General features: G+C 39.5%; 1 protein-coding gene across 4 annotated transcripts in view; it reads left to right on the forward strand.

The window, feature by feature from the left end:
- Sls (sallimus) overlaps window positions 1-15,780 on the forward strand; it is a 65,522-nt gene that overhangs the window by 34,157 nt on the left and 15,585 nt on the right. The window contains exons 28-30 of one of the 4 annotated variants that reach the window (XM_064130838.1): window positions 426-11,300; window positions 11,664-15,491; window positions 15,737-15,762. In XM_064130838.1, coding sequence (XP_063986908.1) covers window positions 426-11,300; window positions 11,664-15,491; window positions 15,737-15,762 — 14,729 coding nt within the window. The remainder of the gene's footprint in view (window positions 1-425; window positions 11,301-11,663; window positions 15,492-15,736; window positions 15,763-15,780) is intronic. The other 3 variants (XM_064130839.1, XM_064130840.1, XM_064130841.1) reach the window with 3 other exon arrangements.

The raw sequence follows: 15,780 nt of genomic DNA on the forward strand, positions 1-15,780 counted from the left end.
AAGAAAAAGATGATGAATGATGAGAATGATAAGAGTATGCTATGCATACAAATTATAAATCCATTACCTCAAATTTCACGAGAAATATAAATAATTTAAAACAATTACTGATATCATAAACATTCCTTTTTCTTCATTGGTTTGACTTCTGTTACTTGTCTATGTATACTGCACCTATGCACATACTACAACACATGTTAGGTATTTTACACAGTAATGAAATTCATTCGATCGTCTGCACTAAGTAGAAATATTTGTCGCATGAGCTGCACGGCCGCACATGTAGCTGAAGTATCGTTAATTGTACGGTGTAATAATCATATGTATCGGTCTATTTATGTATTAACTAAAAGAGCCGAGTGACATAATTTTTGTGCAACAATTTTGTAAATTACACGCACATTACCATCACATAATTTTCACAGAATACGAGGACATTCAGCAAGTACACGAAACACAGCACAAAGATACAAAATCAGAAGAAATCAAGCCTGATATTTTGCGAAATCTAGTTGAGGGTAGAGATAAAGTAAATGAAGAAATAATCGAAGAGCAGGTTCAACTTCAGCAAACTGACGCTAAACTTTCCGTCAAGAAAGGAGTTAGTGAAGAACGAGATATCAGTAAAGTCGATCGAGATACTGATCTCATTGATGAAGAGATAATTACCACTCGAAAAGTCACCAGAAGACGTAAAGTGAAGGAAGAAGAAAAGAAGAAAAAGAAACGTGAAGATGAAGAAGAAGAGGAAGAAGAAATAATTGATCGAAACTTGTTGAAACCACGAGAAATAGAGAACGTCGCTGTTGAACAACTGACTCTTCAACCGCGCAGCTCCCAACAAAGAAGAGGCGACGACTATTTTGAAGAAGTCAGCACTTTCGAAGTGACTGAAGAAAAGATGGTTCATTCAATTCCAGAGAATATTCCCCACGAATATCGATCAGTGCTGCCACTGGCGAGTGCAGTTCATCAAGCTGCTGAGAAGCCCCAGTTAGATAGAGCCACTATCAAAGTAGATACAATCCAAGCCATCACCACCCAATCTGTACCACTCGAAGACAGTATAGAAACCATCGATAAAGTCCAAGTCGACAAAAAATTTGCAGTTTATTCGATACCTGCAGTGGAGCCATATTCAACTACAGAAACGACAATTCAATGCACCACCGAGGAATTGATGAAAGAAATTCCAGCTGCATCCTGCAATATTACTGCTAATATTATATCTAAAAAGGGAATTCAAGTAACAGAAACCCTGTCCAGTGATGATAATCTCACTAAGATGGAAGTAAAACCGGAATTATCAATGCAAACAGCAAACTTGAATCTCTCCCTGAAGGAGGCAACAACAGTTACTGAGATGACAGCCAACGAAACTGAAGTTACAACGCAAAGCTTTTTCCAACCTACTGCAGCAAATGTTGAGGATTCAATACTACCTCATATTGGTTTATCAGTTTACGAAGTTAATGAAGGTCTACTAGAGGACAAATTAGACTCATCTCATGTTCCAGCTGTACAATCAAAAGTCCTCATCGATACTGTTGGATATCTGCAAATTGACCAAGTGCAGCCTGAAGACACATCAGAGAAATATTACCCAGAGCTGATTGTTCCAACGGAAAAGGTAATTTCGAGTTTCATCCCTCAAAAAGAATTAACCACCGGTGAAGTGTTCACAAGTGAAAAAGAAAAGGATTACGTTCCACTTGCAGCACCAGTTCATCAGAAAGCTCAAGTGAACGTTTCTGAAGGTGGTGAAGTGTCAACAATAAATAAGGAATTCGTGCGAGAAACAGTTGATTCAATTATACCACATCAAGAAGTACCTTCCTTCCAAGTAGCTCAATCCATTGATGCCCTGGAAAGCTTAGTAATTTCTACTGTGGAGAGTCATAGTCAAGAGGAAGAACTGGAGATACAGCAAAGCAAACGAATGGTTGCTGACGTGAACGTCAGACCGTCTAATTCAATTGTAACAACTGAGACAATCCTATCAGATGAAACAACTGAATATGAAATCGGCGTAATACCTCTTGAGAAAACAGCAAATAGTATGATGTCATTGCTAGAAATTGGAAGTATATCAGATACTGTCATTCAAGAAAGTGAAGGTACTTATAGTGAGCAGGCGAAACCAACTCATGCAGTTGCTGAATCCTCTGTTGATACTGAAACGCATTTAAACATTTCTGAAATTCATTCAGGTGATGTACCTGCAGATTTTACTGATACACTCAGGTATATTACTGAAACTGGAACTCCCTCGGTGACATCTGCAGATGCAGCAATAATTCAAGAAATTTTAACTCATGAGAAGGAAGATCAGTTGTCTCATTTGGAAAAATCCACAGAGAGAATTGTTGAAACTATCTGTGGGCCTCTGAGAAGTGTCGAAATTTGTCAGACGACAGCAGCAGATACTGAAGGACCACTCAAGATCTACGATATTCCTGAAACTCACAGAAGTGAAATTGTCTCCAGCCACCATAATGTATCATTTCAAGTTCAAGAAATACAGCCTGAATTTGATTTGGAAATTCTAAAAGAGAAATTACCAGCGGAAATGAAAGCCAATATTGAACAAGATCATCTGCGAGGACTAGATATCGGTGTGATTGTGTCAGCCGAAGACACTAAAGCAGTGATCGATGATGTTATGCCTGAAAGTAAAATTGCAGACTTTTCCATTAGTGAAGTTGACAGTGTGAGAACAACAGAAATTATTGTAAATGAATCTGAGGCAGAACGTGAGGAAGTGAAAACCGATTCCATCACAGCCACAGCTGCTTTCGAAACACAAGCTGCTATTGAGCAATGTACAGTGAGAACTGAGTCTCCTACAGGAATTTTCACCAAGATTTCTGCTACATCTGCAACAGCTCAACCAGCCGTGATTCCTCTTGAAAGTGTGACAACCACGTTACAAAATTTTGCTGAAAAAGAGAATATTTACCAGGAAGACGAAAGGCCCAATGAAAAAGTCGCAGTCGTTGAAATGACAGATGTGAAGCCAAACGCTGTCATTTCCGAAGTTATTCCCCAGGAATTGGAGAAAACTTATATTACTGAAAGTGAATTAGGCAATTATGGAGCTGTCAACTTCATCGAAGGTCATAAAATCGCTGCACAGTCGATACCTTTCGTTGAACAGAGTGCAGGACATTTGCTCGAGGAAAGTTCCAAAACTCGTAAAGCTTTTACTAAACAAGATATTCTCGATGAGTTGATTGTTGTTGAAACTCATTTGGGTGAAAGTGAGAAACCTCGATTGGAAGATTTGAAACCCAGTGAGCATAAGGCAGATATCAACTTATCCACATCAACAAATATTGTAATTACCGAAATTACTACTGTTGATAAAGTTGAGAAATTAATGACTGAAGACCAATATGCAGAGAAAAATATAAGTGTAGATCTCACACCGAGTCATGAAGTTTCTGAAGTTTCGGAAACTGTAGTTGCAAATAATGTTGATGAATTTTCTCGTGTTAAATTGGACATGGAAAAAGCAACACCTCAATGCAGCGAATTAATTACTGTACAACAAACAGAATTCCTGGTAACTGAAAAAGAATCCGCACTCGACGAAAAAATAAAACCAAGTCATAGCAATGTTGACATTACTTTTATGGAGGAGACTGGGTTACAAGTAACCCTGACGAACTCCCACGACAGAGAAGGAGAGTTTGAAAAGGAGCTGATTCCAAAAGGAACCGAAGCTTCAGTGCAGATTGACACACAAAATATTGCATCGAAATACGAAATTCTAGGGGATATAAATCTGGGTACATACATTTCCGAAGAAATCCAAAACGTACAACCAGAAATGAGTTTATCATCATTACCAACTGCTGTAGCTGAAGAAGTCCACACAGCAGACTCTGAAAGTCTATTAAAGAAAATGGAAACATTCGATCGAAAAGCAGAATTGACTGTAGACCTTGGAGAGATGTTGACGGTATCGTCAATTGAAACTGGAGAGAAGGAGAGTCCACTGGAAGATGATGAAAAACGTCCATCAACATCTGCAAACCTAGACATTTCCTCCCATCCAGTAGCAGAGGCCACAGAAATTACGCCACACGATGATGTTCCTCAAATGAAAATCGAAGATAATCCACTTTCTAAGGCAGTCAAAAATCAAATTCCGTTCAAGGGTGTCATCGTTACAGAAACCAATGCAAAAGACTCTGAAAGCTCGATGGATCATTTCCAGATGCCGGATGATAAAGTCGTGGATGTTGTCTACGAGGATGCACAAATGGGCATTCGTGTTACTCAAGCCATAATTTCTGAAAAGGAAAAGGATTATAATCCAGAAGAAAGTTTACCTACAGTACAAGCCACCACCAACATCGATGCCCACAGAACCGCTCAACATGTTGAGGTCATTACTTCATCAATGACTGATGAATTGGAACGCAGTGCTCCAACTTCAGCGATAGCCAAACAAGACCAGTCACCATTAGAAGGCATCATTCAGACAGAAACTGTTGTGTCAATTCGAGAACAAGAGTTTACAAAATCACCTGAGACAACTGAAAAAGCAGAAATAACTGTAGATGACAGTGGAAATGTTACCAGTAACGTGGAAATATTAACTGTGGATAAAGAGGGCCTGCTGTCAATGCCAACAAAACCGGCTGAAAAGAACGCTGTCATCGATGTGACAACAGATTATCGCGTTACAGAAAAAACAGAATTTACACTTGACTCATCAATAGGTTTATTACACGAAACAACACCTACCCTGGCTGTTGTCAGTCCATCCCAGATTCCCATTGAAGCTGTGATCAGTTCCATGACACAACCAGCAGAGAAAGAGAGTGTGTATGTACCAGCAACTCAACCCAATAAAACTGTCGCTGATTTATCACTCCGCGAAGACCAAAGTATCAACATTACTATGGTAATTGCAGAAGATAAAGAAAATGATTATCAGGTAACAGAACTGCCCGTAACGAAAAATGCGCAGGAAGGTTTTTCAGGAACTCTAATTGTTCCAGAGACTAACCTCTACATTACTGATAGTACCACCGGAAATCTTGTTGATCAACGTCCAGACATTTCGGTTGCGAATTTAGATCACGAATCGTTCACTCATTTAACAAATTCTCAGCTCATTATTGGAGAAGTAGAAGACAGTTTAGTACTTGACGCGAAACCAAAGGTTCATAGTGCGAGTGTGGATGTTGAATTTGAGAAAAATCCAATCACAGTCGCTGAAATGATAATTAACGATAAGGAAAATAAGTACAAATCAGGTGATGTAATCACTACGCAAATGGCATCGGTGGAGCTCGATTCTAAACTTGAAGTAGCTGAAACAAAGACTGTGATGGTGCAGGATGCATTGGCCAAAGTGGATCATGTGGAGGTGAATAGTCAGGAAGGAGTTCTGGTCCACGATACTCTCAAGAGCCTTGTCATATCGGAAGAAATGTTAATTGACAAAGAAGTATCATTCAGCAGCAAACCTCAAGACAATTTGAAAGATGTTGAAATTAACATCGAACAGGGACGCTGTGGGGCAACAGTAACTGAAGTAACACTTGACGATAAAGAAACAACATTTGACGTTCCATCAAAAATAAAAACAGAACTAGGATTTTCAGTTCCAATAACCGGGCACAAGCTCGCCCTTCAATCAGAAATAATTCCTAATATCGCTGCCAGTGGTTTGCAAGTGGACAAACCCATATCAGCACAGGCAATAATAGACCATAAACCATTTGAAACTATTCAACTGACTGAAAATATTCTCGGTGAATGCGAGAAAGATACGACACAAAGAAAACCTGCCCTGGAAATTGCTGGAGTTGGAATAAATGAGTATAATTCCCTCATCACTGAAACATCTGTAGTTCAAGATGTTGAAAAGGAACTGTCCATCAGCGAAAAACCAACGAAACATGCTGGCGAATCTATTTCCGAAACTCAAAAAGTCATCCAACAAACCCAAATAATTCCTGAAGAGGCTATCGGGGACTTCATGTCAAAAGCACAAGCTGAAGCTGAAGCTGTGAAAAAGCAAAATACATTCCAATCTCTTCAGATCACTGAAACATTAACTGAAGAAAGTGGTTCAGTTTTTGAAGAGGTTTCAACAGCGCTCATCGGACATGCTCTTACATCTTTGACAAGTGGTGAGAGTATAATAGTTGATGAAGTCATTTCCCACGATAAAGAAGACACGATGAAGATACCGGGATACATTACAGAGATGGCGACGATCAATTTAACCCATCCTAATCAGGGAATAGCACTGAAAGATCAAATAATAACCGATCAAAGTGCAGGATTACTGCAATCATTTGATAGCGATCAAAAGACAGCAAACACTAAACAAGATACTCTGCAGTCAGTGATAGTTGCAGAAATCCCATTAATGGAACGAGAGCAGGATCTTGATAAATACGTAGAACCCATATCCAGCAATATAGTTCCATCAGTGGAAATGGATCATGAAATATCGATTTCTGAGACAATTCCAAACGAGATTGAAAAGTCTCTCAAAGAGCAGTCATTAATTGAACCTAAACAAGTGGCAACAATGATCGTTGCAGAGCATGGAAGTATATTAACAACTGTAATTGATTCTCGCAGTGATATGGAGAATAAGGAGCTTGTCAATGATAAATTACCTCAGACAGCTATTCCCAGTCAAGAAACATTTGAGTCCTTAACAGTTGTGGAAAATACAATTGAGGAGTCTGAAACGTCATTGACCGACGAGACCAAACGCTCTTACCAAACTGCTGATTTTAATATTCAAGACAGCAAATCAATCCAAATATGTCAAATAACAACTGGTGATAAAGAGGATAAACTTGGTAAAATTGTCTTACCTCAACCTTCAAAGATCAGTACGGAATTCAATATTCTTGAGGGCATACAACAGTGTCAAACTGAAGCAGTCCAAGAGCTGGAAGTAATGGAACATGAAGATACAAATGTGTCACAAGCTAGCATTACTCAACCAACGATGGAGTCATTAATTAAAACTGAAACGACAATTGCAGAGCGAGAAGGTATGTTTGACACTCAAGATGAACGTGAAATGCATCGAGGGACTCCACAAGTAAATAGCCTCAACCCAATTTCCATTCTAGAAATATCACCAAATGAAGTAGAAAATGTTCTGGAGATGGAAAGAACACCGAATGTTCAGCAAGCCGTCCAGAATATTTCTGGCAGTGATGTCATTATTACAACAGAAGTACAGACGGTTGGACAAGTTGAAGGGTTCACCGAATCACTAAACGTTGAGCCAGTGAAAAGTAAATTTAACATTGATAATTTATCATCCCTGGAAATAACTGAGACCTTGTCCCACGAAGCTGAGAACCCACTCCGAATTCAATCAATATCTGAAACAGGAACAGCAGTTCTTAATTTGGATGGAAGACATGTAGTTGAAACCTCCGAAGTTGGATCCATATTATTAGCGGAAGAAATTCTAAAAATTGATGTACCTCACGCACACAGTGGTGTACCTGAAATTGATGCTTTAGTGCCACTAGAAGTCCTTCAAGTTGTATCCAATGACGTTGAAAAGGATTTAGTCCCACAAGATAAATCTCAAACGAGTAATGCACTAATGACTGTCTCCAGTCACCAGACAGTTGAAACATCACAAATAGAAACACTACTCAACACTGAAGAATTAATTAAACCACTGCACCCGGATGAGAAAGAAGGAAATCAAGTGATCTTAGAATTCCAACCGATGACTATCTCGCAGACAGTCTCAGCAGAATCAGAGGGCTTCCTCCAAGAGGACCACAAATCTACCGAAACACATGCGGCAGCGAATATCACAGCTCACGTCATCGCAGAACAATCAGAAACGTTGACATTGGCGACAGCTGAAAAAATCGATGAAATGAAAACGACGGATCAAAAAGGAAATCTTCATCTGGAGGAATTGTCATCAATAACAGTTTTACAAATTCTCCCCAATGAAGATGAAGTACAAGGATCAAGTGTGGAAGTACCAGAAATGAAGAGTGCCAAACCGGAATTCGTTGGCTATACAGTACCCAAGGTAATGGAAATCACAGCTTTACGAAATTCCGAGGAAATTCCTGATGAACACACTCCAGATATGCAAACAGCACAGCACATTCACGATGATATGATATCTCTCATTGTATCTCAAACAATATCTGCTGAAACTGAAGAGTCACTACAAGAACAAACTACCCAGAGTACCAAGAATGCCCAGATATCAGTTGAAGGTCACAAACTCCCGGAAACTGCTCAGAGCATGCCATTAACAAATCTTGGAGAAATGCATGAATTAATTCTGAACGAGCAGAAGAGCGAATTTGGTGTTGAAAACCTGTCATCAGTTCAAGTTTCCCAAGTAGTAGTCGACGAAGTAAGTGAGACACTCGTGGAGAGTGAAGCAAAAACAAAAACAGCTACTTCCCAGATTGGAGAATACGAAGTGCCAGAAACTTCGCAAATTACATCATTATATACTGTTCGTGAACTTATGAAAGATGTCGCTCCTGACGTAAAACAACTTGAATCTAACATCAGTGAAATGGTATCTGTTGAAGTTTCCCAAGCATTTCCAAATGAGAATGAAGGAGTTCTCTTGGAAGCTGAGAAACCTGACGAGAAAATTGCTCATTTTGACATATCATCTCATAAAATACCTGAAGTCTCGCAGGTACTTACACTTAATACCACTGACAAGTTGTTAGACGAAATTGCTAAACGAGAAAACAGTACTCTGAGTTGTGAAGAATTTGATTCTCTAATTACATCACAACTTGTCATCAATGATGCAGAGAGCAGCTTAATCCTGGCTGACAAACCAAGTTCACATACCGCTGAAGCACAAGTAGTTGGTGCTGAAGTAGCTGAAACATCTCAAACGATCATTTTAGCGGACGCTGCTGATCTGTCTATTGATAAACTACCTCAACAACAAATCTGTCAACCAAATTTCGAACAGCAGACCTGCTTAATCACATCGGAAACAGAATCCAATGAGGCCACGGAGACTTTGCAAGACCAACGAAAGCCTGACCTGACAACTGCTGAATCAAATGTCACTGGTCATAGTATTGCAGAGACACTACACACGACAGCATTGAACACATTCCAACCATTTGAGAAGATCGAACTGGATGAGAAGAAGGGAAAGCCCATCATCGACGAGAAGACATCACTGAGTATATCTGAAATTGTATCAGATGAAGTTGAAGGTGTCATTGATGAGACTAAAAAACTAGAGACACAACAAGGAGAATTCCAGTTCGTAGGTCATAACGTCCCTGAATTCAATCAAGTGATGACACTGGAGGCAAGTAATGAGTTTGAATCCTCGGTGACCCCAGAAGGTCGAAAACTCATATCAGAAATTGGGGAATTCACACCACTAACAGTATCACAAGTTGTTTCCCATGAAGTGGAAGGTGACCTACCAAGTGATGTAACACCAAATCATGGATTGGCTGAAAGGGAATTGATAACTCACGATACAGTTCAGACTTCGCAAATTATGGTATTGGCCACTTCTGAAGATTTTGCAGATGAAAAAATTGATACTAAACAAGGCCGTAGTACCGTACGTGAATTATTGCCCTTGATTACATCCCAAGTACATTCCACTGAGACAGAAACGGACCTGAAGGATTTGGAGAAATTAACAGAGGAAACTGCACATGTAGAAATTTCGACACGTGATGGGGTGACAACCGAGGAAATTCAAGAAATAGATACCGTGGCAGGTCTGAATGTTGTTAAACTTCCTGAAGAAGTTCATGGAAATGTCGAAATGAATGTGCATTCACATATTCTTGTCTCTGAGCAACGAACCAACGATACTGAAGACGCATTCATGACATCAGAAGTTGTGAAGGAAGAAGTCGCCCAACAGCAATTCTATAGCAGAGAGGCGACTACCACATCTGAAACAATCCTTCTCACCAGCACTCAGGAACTGCCAGAGGACAAGAAAATAGATAGTCAAAAAGGATACGCTAATATCGACGTATGTCCGTCTATCTCAGTATCAGAAAATATCGTCAATGAATTGGAAGAGGAAATTATCAGCCCTGAGATTCCTGCCAAGAGCGTAGCAAACCTGAGTATCTCTCAGCAAGAAGCAGCTGAAGTCTTGATGATTGGAACGTTATCGAATACTGAAAATTTGAGTGAGCAAAGTGTCCCAGCAATGATGACAACAAAGCAAACGGTGGATGAGCTGTCTCCATTGATAGTTTCGTATATTTCCACGAATGAACTCGAAGATGTTCTTCTGCCCGAGAAGAGACCAGAGGAAAAATCAGTGAATGTGAATGTTTCAGGAAGAGAAGTAGCGGAAAAAAATGAGACATTTGTGCTGATGCAGACTGACAACTTAGAAAAAGTAGCTCCAGAGCAAACGAAGAGCACTGAACCAAAGTTGGACACTTTGGGTATCGCCGATACTTTTGAAATTATATCCAATGAAATGGAGGTAAACTTAACGATTGATAAGGTGTCACCAGAGGGATTCGCAGTCCCAAAGCTGGATGGCATTGAAGTAGCACAAAAAACGGAAATATTGCCAGTAACTAACACGAGCAAACTCATTGAAGAAATATATCCTAAGAAAGAACAGGGGACCCAAAATATATCAGAATTGGTGGCATTAGCAGTGTCGGAAGTGATGGAAGAAGAAGAACAAGGGACACTTCCCTCGAGTGAAGCACCCGTTCAGCATGTTGGCAGTAAAACTCTATCAAGCCAACCAGTCCCAGAAAAAACTGAAGTTATAACCTCTACCACAACAACAAACTTGAATATAGAATACGAAGCTGATGAAAAACAGGCTTCATCAGTCTATATTCCATTCAAATCTCGCGAGGAGATTCTTCAACAAGTCCAGGAAACTGGAAGCGATTTGAAAATTCCAGCAGAAGCACCGGTTTCACAAGCTGAACTCACTATTCAAAGTATGACGGGTATCGAGACAACTGAGGCAGTTTTGACTGAGGAACAGCCAGAGGAATTTACTGAACGTCGAAATAGTGGACTAATTGCTCAATTAACTTTCATGGAACAAAGAAGAGCAATAAAATCGGAAATCCAACCCGAGATGACCGCAGTAGAATTCGATCAAGAGAAACAAAAATTACAAACACTCCGAGAGGTACTCGAGATGAAGCAAAGTATTGATGTCACTGAATTACCAGTAATGGAGGGATCCAACATAAACGAATCAGCAATGATCGATTTATTAGCAGAAGTGGCGAAAGTATCATATGAATTCAAGGATTTGCACAATATTGATGGTGAGTATCAATTGTTATGTGGAAGGGGAGGAGAGGAGAGAGAAAGAGAGAGAGCGAGGATGATTATGCGTGACATGATAATGATTGGTTAATTGGGAAGTATAAGTCCGGTAGATTGAACTTAATGAGAGGCTGTGATTTTATCAACTCTACCGTATCCTTAATTCTGTAATTCACAAAAGGTGAGTAGAAAGTAGAGCAATACACAAACATAAAAAAACAACAGAACATGTCACACAAACTATTAGATATCTACTCATAGGAAGGGATAAATTAGAAGTCAAACCAAATTGCGAAACCAACACAATTTTATACTTGACACGTTAAATTTCATGAAAATACTATGTCTTGTGTACATTTCAGAAACAACAGAAGCACCAGCCCCAGAACTTGATCGCACTTTACCTACACATTACGATACATTCATACAAGAATACACTGATATCACACAAGCACAATTGACAGACTCTGATAGCGAAGTAAGCACAACAACAGAATATACAACCAAATTTAGACGGGGGAGTGAAGACGATGCTACTTGTGCGATAAAAACGAAGAAAACAATCATTCGAAAGAAGACACCGTCGAAAGATGAAAAGGAGAAAGTTATAATAATTGAAGAAGAACTAGAAGACATTCAATCTAAGCTCCCTAACATTCCCAAAAAACAGTTCATGCCCATCGAAGAAGTAACAGAGCATTATGGAGATGATGAAATTATTCCTTCGAAGATTGACGAAATTGAAGAAGGACCTACTGAAGAAGTTATCGAAGTTCAAGAAACACCAATCATAGACGATGTTGATGAGACCATTAAAAAAGAAAAGAAGAAGAAGAAGAAGAAAATTGTAGAAATAAAAACTGAAATAAGGCAACTTACTAAAGAGGTCGATGAAACGGAAAAAAGTCCAGAATACGACACAGTAGATGAAAAGGAAACTACTGAGCAACCGGAACTTCAAGAAACTACTACTGTTTCAATAATAGAGAGTGGACCAACAGTTGAAGAAGAGGATGTCCCCAAACCGACGGACATCGAGGAAAAAATCTTAGTGGAAAAGACAGAAAAAATCATCAGGAAGAAGAAAAGTCGAAAGGAAATCGATAAACAACAGGTTCGTAAAGAATTAACAACAGAAGAAATTGATGAACAATCAGCAGCCATTACTTTAAAAGAACCTGTTGAGGAAACTCTTACGGAGGAAATCGTCGAAGATTTTCCAAGCATTCAACCGGCATCAGTAGTAACTGACTACGAAGAAGTGTCTGAGGAAGTTACGAGTACGCAGGTTACTCCTGTAGTTGATAAGTCGAAGAAAGTAATTAAAAAGAAAATTGTCCGGAAAGGAGGTGATCAGCGCGAGGTTGCAGAACAATTAATTATTGATGAATCTACAGATCAATCAATTCCAACGGATAGTTTAGAAACTATTTCGCCTATAGAACCTGTTGAAGTAACTGAAGAAGAACAACTCCACGAAAAAGTAACCGTGAAAATTAAGAAGAAGATCACTAAGAAGATCCCTAAAGAAAAGACTCTCCAGGAAGCAAGCGATGAAACAATAGTTCCTGAAGAGTCAATTGCGGAAGATGTAGAACAGACTGAAACTGTAAGTCATGATGAGGATCGACCAGCTTTGCCAAGAAGTGAGCATGCCAGTGCATCTGAGGATGAAGCAATTCCTGAAGAAATTACCGCCGTTGAGACAATCCCTACCATTGAAAAACCAGCAAAAATGAAGAAGAAGAAGAAGACTATTCGAACAAGAGATGACAAGCAACAGATTGATGAAGTTGTGATAGAGAAGGAAGAAAGTGGAGAATCGGTAATCACCGCTCCCGATGAAACTATCGAAAAACCAAGTCCAGAAGACATCCCAGAGGCTCTTCCAGCTGATGAAGTTGTAACGGTTATAAAGGACGAAGAGGTTCCCGAAGAAATCACGACGACTCAAGAGACCATCACAATTAAAAAGTCGAAGAAAACTCCAAAGAAAATCAAGCAAAAAAGAGGTGATCAAGAGCAGGTAACAGACGAGTTAATAGTGACTAAAGAATCAATCCCAGATGACATCGAAGAAGATCTTTCGGTTGTAGAACCGAAACCGGTGGAAGAAACTGAAAAACCAGAAAGTCCTGAAGACGTAGAAGAGGCGATAGTGCCCTTGGACCGCCCAAGAAAAAGCACCAAAAAGAAACTCCCTAAAAAAGACCAGGAAATAGTTCCTTCTGAGAAGGAAGAAATCCCTGAAGACATTAGCGAGGATATTGTGAGCTTAGACAAGCCCAAGAAGATCAAGAAAACTAAGACTGTACGAAAGGGAAGTGGCACCATAGAAATCACTGAAGAAGTCATCATAAAACATGAAACGCTCACGGAAATGGTCCCTGATGAGACGGTGGACACCTTGACGACGATTGAATTTGAACAAGCAACTCCAAAACAGGAAGACTACGAGGAGGTTATCACAGATACCCAAATTTCAGTGGTTGAAACTCCGGAAAAAATCAAAAAGAAGAAAAGAACCCGTGCTGACAAACCTATCCCAGAGACATCCCCTGATGAAACGGTGAAAGATGTACCAGATGTTAAACCTGTTGAGGCAGATGAGGAAGAAACAGTGTTGGAAGAGATTACCGTTACTGAAGAGAACAAAGTGATAAGGAAGCCAAAGAAAATTATCAGGCGGAAAACCGATCAACAGGAACTTACAAAAGAATTGACAGTGGAAAAAGAAGGCGAAGAAACTACCATTACCACCCTGAAGATACCTGCGAAGAGCATTGAAGAAGCACAACCATCTGTTGAGCACATGCCATTATCCGAGAAAGAAGATATTCCTGAAGAAATCACCGAAGAAATTGGGGAAGTTACTCGGCCAAAGAAAAAAACACAAAAGAAGACTATAGTGAAGAAGGGTATTAAAGTAAAAACTACTGAAGAGCTGGTATTACAAAGTGCAACCTCTGCTGATGAAATAGTTCCTGGTGAGGAATTAAAAGATCTTCCAGTTGAAGAAACTGTCCAGGCGACGGAGAAAGAGCAACTTTGGGAAAAGGTCACCATCAGTCAAGAAATTTCGGAGGTAAAAAAACCGGAAGAAATAACAGAAAAAATTCTACCGATAAAAACCGATGAGCTGAAGATCACTTCAGAGGTTGTCATCAGCGAGGAAGAATCCATTCCGAAAAAACCCACTGATGACACGGTGGAGGACCGTGAAGCTGTCGATGTCGTTCCTGATGTCGTTCAGGAAGATGAAGAGAAAGCTCCTGAGAAGACTGACGTCACTGCAAAAATTCCTGCTGTTGAAAAGACGAAGAAGATTGTAAAGAAGAAGATTCGAAAGAGTAGTGATCAAGAGGAGGTTACAAAAGAGCTGATAGAACCCATCGACACCAGCTTGAAAACTTCTACAGTAGAACAGATACCAAAAGAAATCGTGGATACACTTCCATCAACGGGAGTTCCTACTGAGGAAGTAGTTCCCGAGGAGACGTATGAAACTCTCCCAGATATTGAACCTGATAAGCCAATTGAAAAAGCCGAAGTTCCAGAAGAATTTCCTGTTACTGAAGAGCTTCCTGCTGTTAAAAAGTCCAAGAAAATTCCAAAGAAGAAAATTATTCGTGAGGAAGAACCTATTGACGAAGCCGAAGTTCCAGAAGAGTTTGCCGTTACCGAAGAGCTTCCTGCTGTTAAAAAGTCCAAGAAAATTCCAAAGAAGAAAATTATTCGTGAGGAAGAACCTATTGACGAAGCCGAAGTTCCAGAAGAGTTTGCCGTTACCGAAGAGCTTCCTGCTGTTAAAAAATCCAAGAAAATTCCAAAGAAGAAAATTATTCGTGAGGAAGAACCTATTGACGAAACCGTTCCTGATGATACTATAAAGGAACAACCAGATCTTCATCCTATCGAAGAAAATGAGACTGAGAAAGTCCCTGACGAGATTGTCACTGCTGAAAAGGTCGCCACTGTCAAAAAACCCAGGAAAACCAAACAAAAGCCTAAAACAGTAGAAACTCCAGAAGAAACTCCAGAAGAAACTCCACTTATTCAACCTGATATGAGTCCTGAGGGTGTCACTGAGCCCACCGATGATCAAAGCATTGATTCCATTCAAACAATACACAAAGAACCAACACATTACACAACAGTAGTTCCAAAAGAGATTGAGTCATGTCTTCTAGGTGAGCAATACTTTCCTGCGGATTCATATAGAAACATCTGTACTGCTTGGTTTTTGATATTCAATTTAATAAATATTAGAAATGAACTGCGGAAGTTCATCCACTTTGCAAGTTTCTAATGATAAATTTCGTTCAAACATGATAATTTTAAACCTTTGTTCCAATCTCATGATTTCTGTTTAAAGTTATCATATCTAAGTTGAAATTATTATGACTAGAATATTAATCAATATATTTCTGAATAGGTACAACCAAGGATGTCATTCAAGAGGTAAGATTCCTATACATT

Source organism: Diachasmimorpha longicaudata, chromosome 11, assembly GCF_034640455.1.
Source record: "Diachasmimorpha longicaudata isolate KC_UGA_2023 chromosome 11, iyDiaLong2, whole genome shotgun sequence".
Taxonomy (NCBI): domain Eukaryota; kingdom Metazoa; phylum Arthropoda; class Insecta; order Hymenoptera; family Braconidae; genus Diachasmimorpha; species Diachasmimorpha longicaudata.